A 12,821-nucleotide genomic window follows, 5' to 3' on the forward strand; every position below is an offset into this window, starting at 1 on the left:
CCCATGTTGTCATTTTTAAACTTTTGTACACAGTTTACGCATCATCTGCCAATAATACAGTGTTTAACACCAGTGAAGAAACTTTTAGTGGCATGTTATGATGTAGACCTATCAGACATAAAGTGTACATAAATCCTTAGCTTTCATTCAATATAAAAACAACCCAAATCTGCATGTACATCCACAGTCAAATGATGGTTGAATCAACATTGATTCAATGTAGAATCAACACAAATCTGCATGCAGATCCACGTTCAGATGAAGGTTGAATGAACGTTGATTCAATGTAGAATCAACACAAATCTGCATGCAGATCCACGTTCAGATGAAGGTTGAATCAACATTGATTCAATGTAGAATCAACACAAATCTGCATGCAGATCCACGTTCAGATGAAGGTTGAATCAACATTGATTCAATGTAGAATCAACACAAATCTGCATGCAGATCCACGTTCAGATGAAGGTTGAATCAACATTGATTCAATGTAGAATCAACACAAATCTGCATACAGATCCACGTTCAGATGAAGGTTGAATCAACATTGATTCAATGTAGAATCAACACAAATCTGCATGCAGATCCACGTTCAGATGAAGGTTGAATCAACACTGATTCAATGTAGAATCAACACAAATCTGCATGCAGATCCACGTTCAGATGATGGTTGAATCACCATTGATTCAATTTAGAATCAACACAAATATGCATGCAGATCCACGTTCAGATGATGGTTGAATCACCATTGATTCCTAACTTATTCAATGTAGAATCAACACAAATCTGCATGCAGATCCACGTTCAGATAATGGTTGAATCAACGTGGATTCCTAACTGATTCAATGTAATATCAACACAAATAGGCATGTAAGTTGACATACAGATGATGGTTGAATCAACATTGATATAATGTCAGTAATGGTTGAAACCCTAACGTTGATTCAACATGTAAGTCACCGACCACTTTCAATGTTGTTTCAATGTCAGCGTTCAACGTTGATTCAATGTTTCTGGCTGACATTGATTCAATGTTGTTTCAATGATTCTGTGCTATCTGGGTTGTTAATCATCCACAGATTAAATCCAGTATAAATCACCTTTTGCTCTATTTATTTGTCTCTGGTGTGTTAAATAAACCCTGATCCTCCCTGAGTTTTATCGTTAGGTTTTCTGATAAACAGCCCTTTATTTTAAATATTGATTTAATATCAATATCATAAATCCTACACTATACTGCAGCTTGATGGGTAAATGTAGTTGTATACGTAAACATTAAGATAAATATTAATTTAACAGTGAGTGTACATGAGGAACTATATGGTTTGTATTTGTTCTCAGACCTATAACCAGTACACTGTTTAATCTTTCATTGTCTTTCAGAACTTTTCAAATGTTTATCATCTTTCTAACCGGCACATTCCTCACTTTTATTTTTGTGTTTTTCAGCCGTTGCTCTGCAGTTTGACCGAAAGCTGACTCTTGAGGACTGCAGCAAAACTGTCGAGAAGTGGCTTCATTAGATGCCAGAACAAGAGGAAGCCATCGCAAGGAATCAAAGTGACGCCAAACAGAGTCAAACTGGGGTTACCGCAACTTGTACTGTTTCCCTAGTTCATACAGTACAAAGCTTAACCTCATGGACTCTGTTCTTCTGTGGACAGCAGATTGTTGTTTTGAAAGTGAAAAAGGAGTCAAATATGTTTAAAGATCTGTCCCTCTTTTCTTAAATAAAATGTTAAATCAAACCCATGTTGTCATTTTTAACCTTTTGTACACAGTTTACCCATGATCTGCCAATAATATAGTGTGTTTAACACCAGTGAAGAATATTTTAGTGGCATGTTATGATGTAGACCTATCAGACCTAAAAATGTACATAAATCCTTACCTTTCATTCAATATAAAATCAACCCAGATCTGCATGTAGATCCACATTCAGAAGATGGTTGAATCAACGTTGATTCCTAACTGATTCATTGTAGAATAAACACAAATATGCATGCAGATCCACGTTCAGATGATGATTGAATCAACATTGATTCCTAACCTATTCAATGTAGAATCAACACAAATATGCAAGCAGATCCACAGTCAAATGAGTGTTGAATCAACATTGATTCAATGTAAAATCAACACAAATATGCATGCAGATCCACGTTCAACGTTTTTGGAACACATACGTAAAAATAGATAAAAGAAAAATGGGTAGATAAAAAAAGGAATACATGAGAAATTGGTTAATGAAACTGGAAAATAGAATATTGGGTTAACGAAAAGGGAAATTGAAAAGTGGTTAAATTAAAAAATAGATTAATGAAAAATAGGTAAATAGATAAAGGGATAAATGAAAAATGGGCAATGAAAAATAGATAAATGAAAAATTGATAAAAGAAAAATTTATAAAAGAAAAGGGGAAATTGAAAAATGGATAATATGAAAAATAAATAAAAATTGGGTTAATGAAAAAGGGAAATTGAAAAGTGGTTAAATGAAAAATAGAATAATGAAAAATGGGTAAATGGATAAATGAAAAAGATAAATGAAAATGGGAAATGGAAAATTTGATAATATGAAAAATAAATAAATAAAAAATTGGGTTAATGACAAAGGAAAATTGAAAAGTGGTTAAATGAAAAATAGATTAATGAAAAATTGGTAAATGGAAGAGATAAATGAAAAATGGTTAAAGAAAAAAGGGAAAAATTAAAATTGGACAAATGAAAATGGGAACTGAAAAATGGTTAAATTAATCTGGGAATAAATAAATGTATAAATGAACAAATATAAATGGGAATAAAAATGACAATTACTTATTTATTTCACTCATTTTTTTCATTTATTGATTTATTTTACTCATTTATTTTTTTAATTAATTTTGGCTGAAATGGCTCTCCACAGAGCTGCCCTTCCAGTCCAGTCAAACCAGTTTATGCCAACCACCTTTTTCGTCCGACCCTCTTTTCTGAAAAGAAAATCCTTTCGACAATTTTGCTCTTGGAGATATCGTTCCGCACTGGTTTTCGAGCTCCGACGTTCTATTCCCTTTTGTTTAAGGTTTTCTTTTATGTCATAGACTGATTTGATAATAAAGATATTTGATGTTTTTGTCATTAGGCTAGATTATGTGCACACTTGCAGCAGCCAACTCCGTCAACCGCGCTCTTTGGCGCTATTTTGTAGAGAACTGCAAGAACTGACAGAAGTAATGAACATAGAGACCAACAATTTTTTTTGCAATAACCTAGCTAACAGGAGGCAGTTCAGTCAGATAGTTTGTCACATTATGACCACCAGATGTGGTCATAATGTGTCAAATTAATTGTAAGTAACACCAATATTCTTGAATGTGCTCTAAAAGTTCAACCAAATCTCTACAAAGTATAAATTATATATTTTCTATTTATCCGTGCATCAAACAAGTTTTCTGCTATTCATTTTAAGAAATTTCATAAAATTTAAAACCTACAAACACAAATACAAAGTTGCTGCAACTTTGTGTTTGTTAAAAACAAAACTGTAACAAACACAGATCGAAAGACAGATTTTTGTAATGAGCAATTGTGTCACTAAAAAAACGCATAAACACAAATAGTAAAAACAGAACTGATGTCAAGAAGAACAATAACAGATATTTTATAATTATCAAAACTGATTGTAAGAGAATTTATACTGTGTGTTTATCTCTAAAACTTGACTGGTTACGAGACAGTTGTAGACAGTATCTGAAAAAGCAAGTACACCATCATAATGTGACACATCTAGAGAATGAGGACCTTTAATAGTTTAATATTGGAGGAAAATGATTCCAATATAGATCCTTGTATTGCCAATTGAATCTCACATGGTGGTATTATTTTAATAAATGGATGGTTTATTTTTAGAAAGTAACATTAACATCACAACATTTAAATTTTACTATGAACAGTTACATTATCAGTATTATTATGGATTTACTAAATGTAACGTGGTTATGTGAAAATTATAACTAAAATTAATAATGAATAACATAAGTGGCTTATTTACATTAACATCTCACATAAAATAGTAGTATATAAACTCAAGGCGATTTTTCAGGAAGTTACAGATTTTCCTTATTGTGTGCAAATTGAAAGACTGTCTAATTTTTATACTATCCCAGCGTGAACTGCTGACAAGTAACAGTAAACACAGGAGACTGAATGAATCAAACTGGCCGCTGGAAGAAACCACGTCACTCACGTTATGTAGTATGGAACCTGTAGTTTATCAAGCATTTTAATGTATCTGAGATGGTTACAAGAGAACTACAAACCCCAGCGTCAGCTGCGAGATAGAGCGTGACATACGCGTGGACTAACACTATGGCGTTGTACAGCCGTGTTTGACAGGCAGGCTAAGGTCTCAAAAACATCCCCGGACCGACACGTCTGAGCCCACTAACCTTCTGCCAGCAACGGCGGGACGACAACTAAAGATGAGCTCCAGAATTAAGTAAGAATACTTTGCCGCAGTTTTTCTGGAGGTTGTTAGCAGGCTGCTGTTGTTAGCTTTGTTCTCACAGTCCCTGAGAACGAAAGAATATGGAAGGCCCTGACTTGTTGCGACACTGGTTGAAGTACTGGTGCCTCTCCCTCCACTTATCTGACCAGAGAATAACATTGCTTTGTTAAAGCTTTTAGACTGTGAGATTAACCATTATCCATAGAAGCTGCTAGTTAGTTGGTGCTTTTGCTAAACAAGCAGAAAAACAGATAAGTGGCGCCGAACGTCATTATGAAAGATGCAGTTGTTATGGTAACTGTGGGACATTATTACTAAACAGTGTGTGAGGTTTCAGGCCTGAAGTGTTGAAAAAAAGTTAATGATAAAATTTTTAAATATGACTTGTCAAACATGCTTTTCTATGGGTTTCAATTGTGTTAATTATAAGTGATTCTTATCGTCTGCTTAATCAGGTTCTTTTAGTTTTTTTTTCTCTTTTGAGTCATTTACCAAAATTGACTATTTAGAGAAAATAACTAAAGTTTTGATAAGTAAAATGTAAGAGTGAACAGAAATATTACCAACAGTTAGTTTGCATTCCTTTGAATAAGTCAGGCCACCTATCCTCACCTGCAATAGGGTACAGTTGTTCAGTTGTTTTTAAAAATATGAGTCAGTCACATGGCAGCAACTTAGTGCACTGAGGCTTTTAGAGATGGTGAAGACAAAGCAAACATTAGTGATGTATTGTCATGGCAATGTAAGGTCCAATAATATATAACTATTTTCTTCTTTCGTCTTTTTCTCATTGTTCTTACACCCAGTCGGTGCATAAATGTTCACTCCCATAAAGCTTCTCCCTAGAGCTGCAGTCCCCAGTTGAGCACCCTTTCCCCAATCCTCTATAACACAGTTCCTTCAGGCTAGCAACAGCATCAATTAACAAACACCTAGAATTGCACATCTGTTAAATTTATCAGGTGTAACACTCTTAAGAATGATTGTAGTAACATTGTTGTGATGTCGTGCTGAAGGCGAAGTGTCAGAAAGAGCTGTGCTAAGAGTAGCAATTTAGGTGCGAAGACGTAGCAATTTAGAGGATCTCCTCTAAATGATTTACACCATGTAAATTTATTATATATTGGGTAGAATTTCTATTTATTTTATTTATGTTTGTTTACCAATCTGTTATTTGTTGTTTTGTTACTCCTTTCTGATTTTTCTTCATTATCTGTCTCGTTCTGTTACAAGTTTATTCTCCATGGAGACATGTAAAATGTATTAAGTAAGTCAAATCCAGGTTAAATTAAAACAAACAATCCTAAGTTACTAAATCAAAACTTCCTGACAGCATGGCTAATTGCTTTGTGGTGGCTCTGATTGGTTGTTTCTGACCGAGCAGAAACAACCAATTTAATTTAATTACTTGGTGTATTTTAAGTAATTAAATTGTTGAAAATCACAATTTAAAGTGTACTAAGTGTACTATGACGTGCTTTTTTGGAACAACTAAAGATATACTTTGTATACATTAAGTTTACAGCTTTTTATGTAATATAAATGTGCTTAATTACTATATCTTAAGTGTACTATTTTTGTGATTGAATTACATTTAAAATATATTTAGAATGTATTTTAAGTATATAGCATTACATATTTTATATATTAGTAGTGTGATCACAGAATGCTCCAATTACACTTTTATTTCATTATAGTTACTAACAAAGTACACTTTTCAGTTACTTATCAATGTCTTATTCTTCTTTGCCATAATACATTACATGCTTCATACACACTACAGTACTACAAACATATTAGACTACCAGTACACAAAAGGATCAATTACAAAACATTTCTGGCAGAAAAAACTTACATTGTGTATTTAATATATTCACATTTTTCAAGAGTACATTGCCAATATACTATCACAGAATTATACAAATTGTCAATATATTAAAAGTTTACAGACAACATGCATAATAATTAGCACAACAATTAGCACAATAAAACAACAGGCACACTTTAGAGGAAATGTAAAAAATATTTCACCAAAAATGGCAAAGATTAAAGTATGACTTACAATTTTAGGATGTTGTGGACTCGCTATGTATGTGGCATCATCGGAACTAGTGTGATGATGATTGGGACCGGATGCCTGGGTTGAAAAATAATTTCTGGGTGTCTTCTTTGCCTGTTTATGTTAGAAGTAGAAAAAAATAGTCAGCAATGTCATAGGATCAATTGATACTGGCATTAACTATGAAGCTGTTTTGGGTGATTCTCACGAACATGGTACAACTTACAACAAAAATAAAAATGCATTGTATGCACACAAAAACACACCTTCTTTATAAAATAGAATCTAATTTTATCTTTCAATGTAAAATTATAACCTCTATGCATATTTTTAAAGGTATTTTTAGACATTTTAGTCTGACTTTGAAGAAATAAATTCATTACCGTAACACAATTTTGATGAAGAAATATGAAACCACAAAAACATTTTTCCACTTTTTTTGGACACCATGGACTTCAGTGTCCACAAAGGAGAAGGTACCAACAAAGAATAGTCATTAATAACAAAATTTATTATTTTAATGTAAACAATTATTTCATTACCGTAACATGAATACAATTTTAAAATCTATTTTTGTTCTAATTTTGTGTTAAATCATTAAATTGAAAAAACAACACAACCATAATATAAAAGAGTCTGACCATTTCATTGAGGAATTAAAAAGTTCATGTAATTCTTTTATCTAATCTAAATAAATTATCATAAAATGAGCATAGCGGTAATGAAAAAACGTATGTCGGTAATGAATAAGAATGTTTCGGTAATGAACACTTTATAATTACACTAACATTTAACTACACATAAATAATAAAATGGCATGTAACAAAACATACATCTGCAAATTAAACATTTTACCAACGTTGAGCCATGGAAACAAACCCACAACTGACTTTTTTTCATCTCTGCTTATTGCTTGGAATGTAAGGTTGGGCAATTGGACGGATTCATCAATCCTCAGGAATAGTAGGGCTGTAGTGATTCAATAATCTCACGATACAATACAATACACGATATTCTGCTCACGATACCATATATATTGCGATATTCAGCAAACAATACAATTCAATACACTTTTGCAATTTTCTGAAAGATTTTAGAGGGACAGAGTGATTTTGGTGACATTTTGAGACTTAGAGTTGGATTGATTTAATTTAACTGAAAACTGATTAAAAGCACCAACTACACAACACCTGGCTCTAGTTGGACATGGACACAGACTTAAAGTCAACAGCTGGACAAAATGAATCAAAGAAGTGTTGAGAAGACATGTTTCTTTTAATTGAAACAGTACAAACTGTAGCTTACATGCATTTGTGAAGTAAATAAAGTGCACCAAGTACCCTGCTCTGAATAGTTTGATACCTTTTTAACCTTGACACTTAACATCTGAAGGAATCACTCTAAGCCTGATGACCTAATCACTCTCCTGGCGAAGCAAGCAGTGAGTGAACAAGATGACAGTTGGATGTTACAATACTTGCATTACTATATTGATTTTTTTCTAGGAAAGAAAATATTGATATATATCGCAAAAATCGATATTACACAGACCTGGATAATAGGCTATGTCCTTCACTGGGTGTTTTTTTAATTTTTATTCATTTATTTTTATGTAAGGGTGATTTATTTATTGAGGTGGCTCGGGCATCCTCACCAGATGCCCAAGCCACCTCAACTGGCTCCTCTCAATGTGGAGGAGCAGTGGCTCTACTCTGAGTCCCTCCCAGATGACCAAGCTCCTCACCTTGTCTCTACAGGAGAGCTCAGAGAAAAAACATTTTAGCCTCTTGTAGCTGTGATCTTGTTCTTTTGGTGATGACCCAAATCTCATGCCCATAAATGAGGGAAGGGTTGTAGATTGGCCAGTAAATTGAGAGCTTTGTCTTTTGACTCAGCTCTCTCTTCACCAGGGCAGACCAGTGCAACTGAGAAAATGTTGCATATTGCTGAACCATAATGGAAAGCCATTACTGCTTACAATGAAAAGCAGTATATGCTTCACTGTGGACGCTGCACCAATCCACCTGTCAATTTCTCACTCCATTTTCCCATCCATGACTACAGATACAGGTGCTGGTCATAAAATTAGAATATTGTGATAAAGTTCATTATTTTCCATAATGTCATGATAAAAATTAAATTGTCATATATTTTAGATTCATTGCACACCAACTGAAATATTTCAGGTCTTTTATTGTTTTAATTTTGATGATTTTGGCAAACAGCTCATGAAAACCCAAAATCCCTGTCTCAAAAAATTAGAATATTATGAAAAGGTTCTCTGAACGAGCAATAAAAATAATCATCTGAATCAACAAAGTAACTCTAAACACCTGAAAAAGATTCCTGAGGCCTTTAAAAACTCCCAGCCTGGTTCATTACTCAAAACCGCAATCATGGGTCAGACTGCTGACCTGACTGCTGTCCAGAAGGCCATCACTGACATCCTCAAGCAAGAGGGTGAGAAACGGAAAGAAATTTCTGAACGAATCGGCTGTTTGCAGAGTGTTATATCAAGGCACCTCAGTGGGAAGTCAGTAGGAAGGAAAAAGTGTGGCAGAAAACGCTGCACAACGAGAAGAGGTGACCGGACCCTGAGGAAGATTGTGGAGAAGGGCCGATTCCAGACCAAATTAAATTTTCACCTCCATAAAACTTTTCAGCAGATGGAAGCATGAAGTGCTCAAAAATCTTCTGATAGCTGCTGCGTTGATCCTGCCCTTGATAAAACCCAGTGGACCAACACCAGCAGCTGACATGGCACACAGACCATCACTGACTGTGGGTACTGGACTCTGGACTTCTGGCATTTTGGCATTTCCTTCTCCCCAGTCTTCCTCCAGAGTCTGGCACTTTGATTTCCGAATGACATGCAAAGTTTGCTTTCATCCGAAAAAAGTACTTTGGACCACTGAACAACAGTGGTCCAAAGTGCTGCTTCTCTGTAGCCCAGGTCAGGCGCTTCTGCCGCTGTTTCTGGTTCAAAAGTGGCTTGACCTTTGACCTGGGGAATGCGGCACCTGTAGCCCATTTCCTGCACACGCCTGTGCACAGTGGCTCTGGATGTTTCTACTCCAGACTCAGTCCACTGCTTCCCCCAAGGTCTGGAATCAGCCCTTCTCCACAATCTTCCTCAGGGTCCGGTCACCTCTTCTCGTTGTGTAGCGTTTTCTGCCACACTTTTTCCTTCCTACTGACTTCCCACTGAGGTGCCTTGATATAACACTCTGCAAACAGCCGATTCGTTCAGAAATTTCTTTCTGTTTTTCACCCTCTTGCTTGAGGATGTCAGTGATGGCCTTCTGGACAGCAGTCAGGTCAGCAATCTGACCCATGATTGCGGTTTTGAGTAACGAACCAGGCTGGGAGTTTTTAAAGGCCTCAGGAATCTTTTTCAGGTGTTTAGAGTTACTTTGTTGATTCAGATGATTATTTTTATTGCTCGTTCAGAGAACCTTTTCATAATATTCTAATTTTTTGAGACAGGGATTTTGGGTTTTCATGAGCTGTTTGCCAAAATCATCAAAATTAAAACAATAAAAGACCTGAAATATTTCAGTTGGTGTGCAATGAATCTAAAATATATGACAATTTAATTTTTATCATGACATTATGGAAAATAATGAACTTTATCACAATATTCTAATTTTATGACCAGCACCTGTATACTGGGAACTAAACCTGTAGATCATGACCTGATGAAGCCAACAGGACCACATCATCTGCAAAAAGCAGAGATGCGAAGGCCACCAAAACGGACCCTGTCCACATCTTGGCTGCGTTTAGAAATTCTGTCCATGAAAGTAATGAACAGAATCGATGACAAAGGGCAGCCTTGGCGGAGTCCAACTCTCACCGGAAACCAGCCCGACTTACTGTCAGCCCCTACAGGGCTCCCTGAAGGACACGGTCGAACACCTTTTCCAAGTTCACAATACGCATGTAGATTGATTGGGCGAACTTCCACGGACCCTCCAGGACCTGCTGAGGGTGTAGAGCTGGTCTAGTGTTCCACGACCAAGACAAAACCCACACTGCTCTTCCTGAAGCTTAGATTCGACTAATCCAGAACCACAGAATAGACATTACCAGGGAGGCCTAAGAACCCTCTGTAGTTGGAGCATACTCTGTAGGTGGACCACCCCCCCGGGCTGCCAGTCCAGGAGAACTGCCCCCAGTATACATCTTCTTTCACTCATTCACCTTCCAAGTAAAATTTTGATAGCGGAATATCCTTAACTGAATCGAAAAACCATCAAATTGGATCATGAGTTGAAATGGGTCCCTCTGAATCTAAGCATTTTTGGAAATTTTAATTGATATCCAGCACTACTTCCTTTTTCCCTTCACATTAGGTAATTAATATTTGTTGCCATAAAATAGTATAACCATTTTTCATAAGTAGGAAGTAAATAAAAAACTGCTGTAATTGTGTAAAAAAAACAATAAGAAGGAGCATTAAAGTTTAAATGCACTATGTATTTATCTATGTTTTCATTTCAAAAAGACACTGTTCATCACCGTAATCTTGTTTTTCATTACCGCAACAGGTCTAAAATTGCGCGGTAATGAAAGTTGTGCATTACGGTAATGAGTGAAATTCGCATGAGATAGCTTAAAATGGTAGCATGCCATGGTGAGTCAGCTAAAATTTTTTCACCTACAATACAAATTCCCTGATATCTTCTCTACAGAAAAATATCTAATCATTTACTTTTTAAGCACATGAGGTAATGCACATTACGGTAATGATCGGCTGTGGTGTGCGAATAGGCGTATGCAAGGAGAAACATAACAATTATCATAATCAAAATATGTCAAACAATCTTATTTTTTAGCCATATTTTGTCTTCTCTTCTTTGTGGTACATTATGGGTCAAAATAACTCAATTTTAAAAAATTCTATAAATTTAACAGGACTTCGAACAAGGTGCTACGGTAATGAGTTTTGCACCTCTGGACACTCACTTTTATTAAAATATATTTTATTATTTAATAGGAAATCATTAGATATCACAATATTGAGCTAGTTTACATTATTTTACACAAGTTGGTAGTATTTTTTTATAAACCAGCTTGAATAATTACAATGATAAATTGAGGTGAAAGCATTTTTTTTTACTGTGGACGCATTACGGTAATGAATTTCTGACTCTAAAATTAGTTAAAAAACATTTAAAAAAATATTTTGGTAACTAACAATTAACTGTGCCAAATATTAGAAATGATGATTGTTCAAATAAAAGTGAATTATTTTTAATTTTCATGAGTATGACTTTAAAATCTTCTTAGACATTCAAATGACTGGGTTCGTGAGAATCACCCTTTTAAGTGTGGGACTTAAGGGAGACAAACTACCTTAAAAGCTTTCCATCCATGATCTGAACACACTGATCCTTGCAGGATGGTGAGGGGGGCTTGTGGTGCCCATCTCTAGCAGTCATCAGATGAGAGGCAGGGTTCACCCTGGACAGGTCACCAGTCCGTCAAAGGGCCCTGAAAGCCAACAACAAATAAAATGTATGAAAGAGAAATGGTAGAATAACAAGGGAAATAAATTCTGTCCAATTATTTTCTATATTTTCCATATTTTGACATGTTAAGCATTTAACAAACGTGTTAAATGCTTAACACATTTGTTAAGTACTTAGTGTTGGAAACACACCAATTTTAGCTGTTGATAAAAAATGTAGCCAGCTGCGCAGTGTAAAAAAAAAAAGCCTTACACTATCAAGATGATATGGAGGTTCATCCTCAGAACTGGTGTGGTGATCTGGTGGAGCAAGAGCCTCTTCTTTGAAAGGAAAGTCTTTAGGGTTTCTAATACCTGATCACTGGCTTCCTCTTTCATCTTAATTTTGCCTAGACTGCAAAAATATGTTGAAGATAGAAACGATGATGAATGAGTTATAACTCATTCAACCTCACAATATCAACGTTTCTTTGGCATACTGAGCTTAATTAAATCCAGGTTAAGTTTATGAAGAAAACTATATTAAGTCACAACACACAGTCATGCCATAACTGCAGCCTTTATGCAGTTATAACATGAAGTTAAATGATTGTTATAATAATAATAATCATAAAAATTATAATAAAATTGACAATTTCTGAAACCAATGTAAGTTTGTTCACTGCACTGTTTGTAATTAAACGTAGATAATTAGCATTTTGAAGCAGAGCTAGCAACACGTTAGCAGCCTTCGTCCCTTCAGGCTCCTTTCATGACCCACATTTAATTTCCATCCAGTTCTTGTCCTGTTGTGTTATCATCTAACTTGGA

At 35.2% G+C, this 12,821-nt stretch overlaps 1 protein-coding gene across 2 annotated transcripts in view; it reads left to right on the plus strand.

The window, feature by feature from the left end:
• The first annotated feature begins 4,292 nt into the window (after window positions 1–4,292).
• The window catches only part of dennd1a (DENN/MADD domain containing 1A), a 39,587-nt gene continuing 31,058 nt past the window's right edge, over window positions 4,293–12,821 (plus strand). Inside the window, exon 1 of one of the 2 annotated variants that reach the window (XM_088010691.1) lies at window positions 4,293–4,470. In XM_088010691.1, coding sequence (XP_087866817.1) covers window positions 4,454–4,470 — 17 coding nt within the window. In that variant the 5' untranslated portion in view covers window positions 4,293–4,453. The remainder of the gene's footprint in view (window positions 4,471–12,821) is intronic. The other variant, XM_088010692.1, reaches the window with a different exon arrangement.

This window comes from Poecilia mexicana, unplaced genomic scaffold (assembly GCF_051168715.1).
Source record: "Poecilia mexicana isolate PSO_F unplaced genomic scaffold, ASM5116871v1 scaffold_12, whole genome shotgun sequence".
Classification (NCBI taxonomy): Eukaryota; Metazoa; Chordata; class Actinopteri; order Cyprinodontiformes; family Poeciliidae; genus Poecilia; species Poecilia mexicana.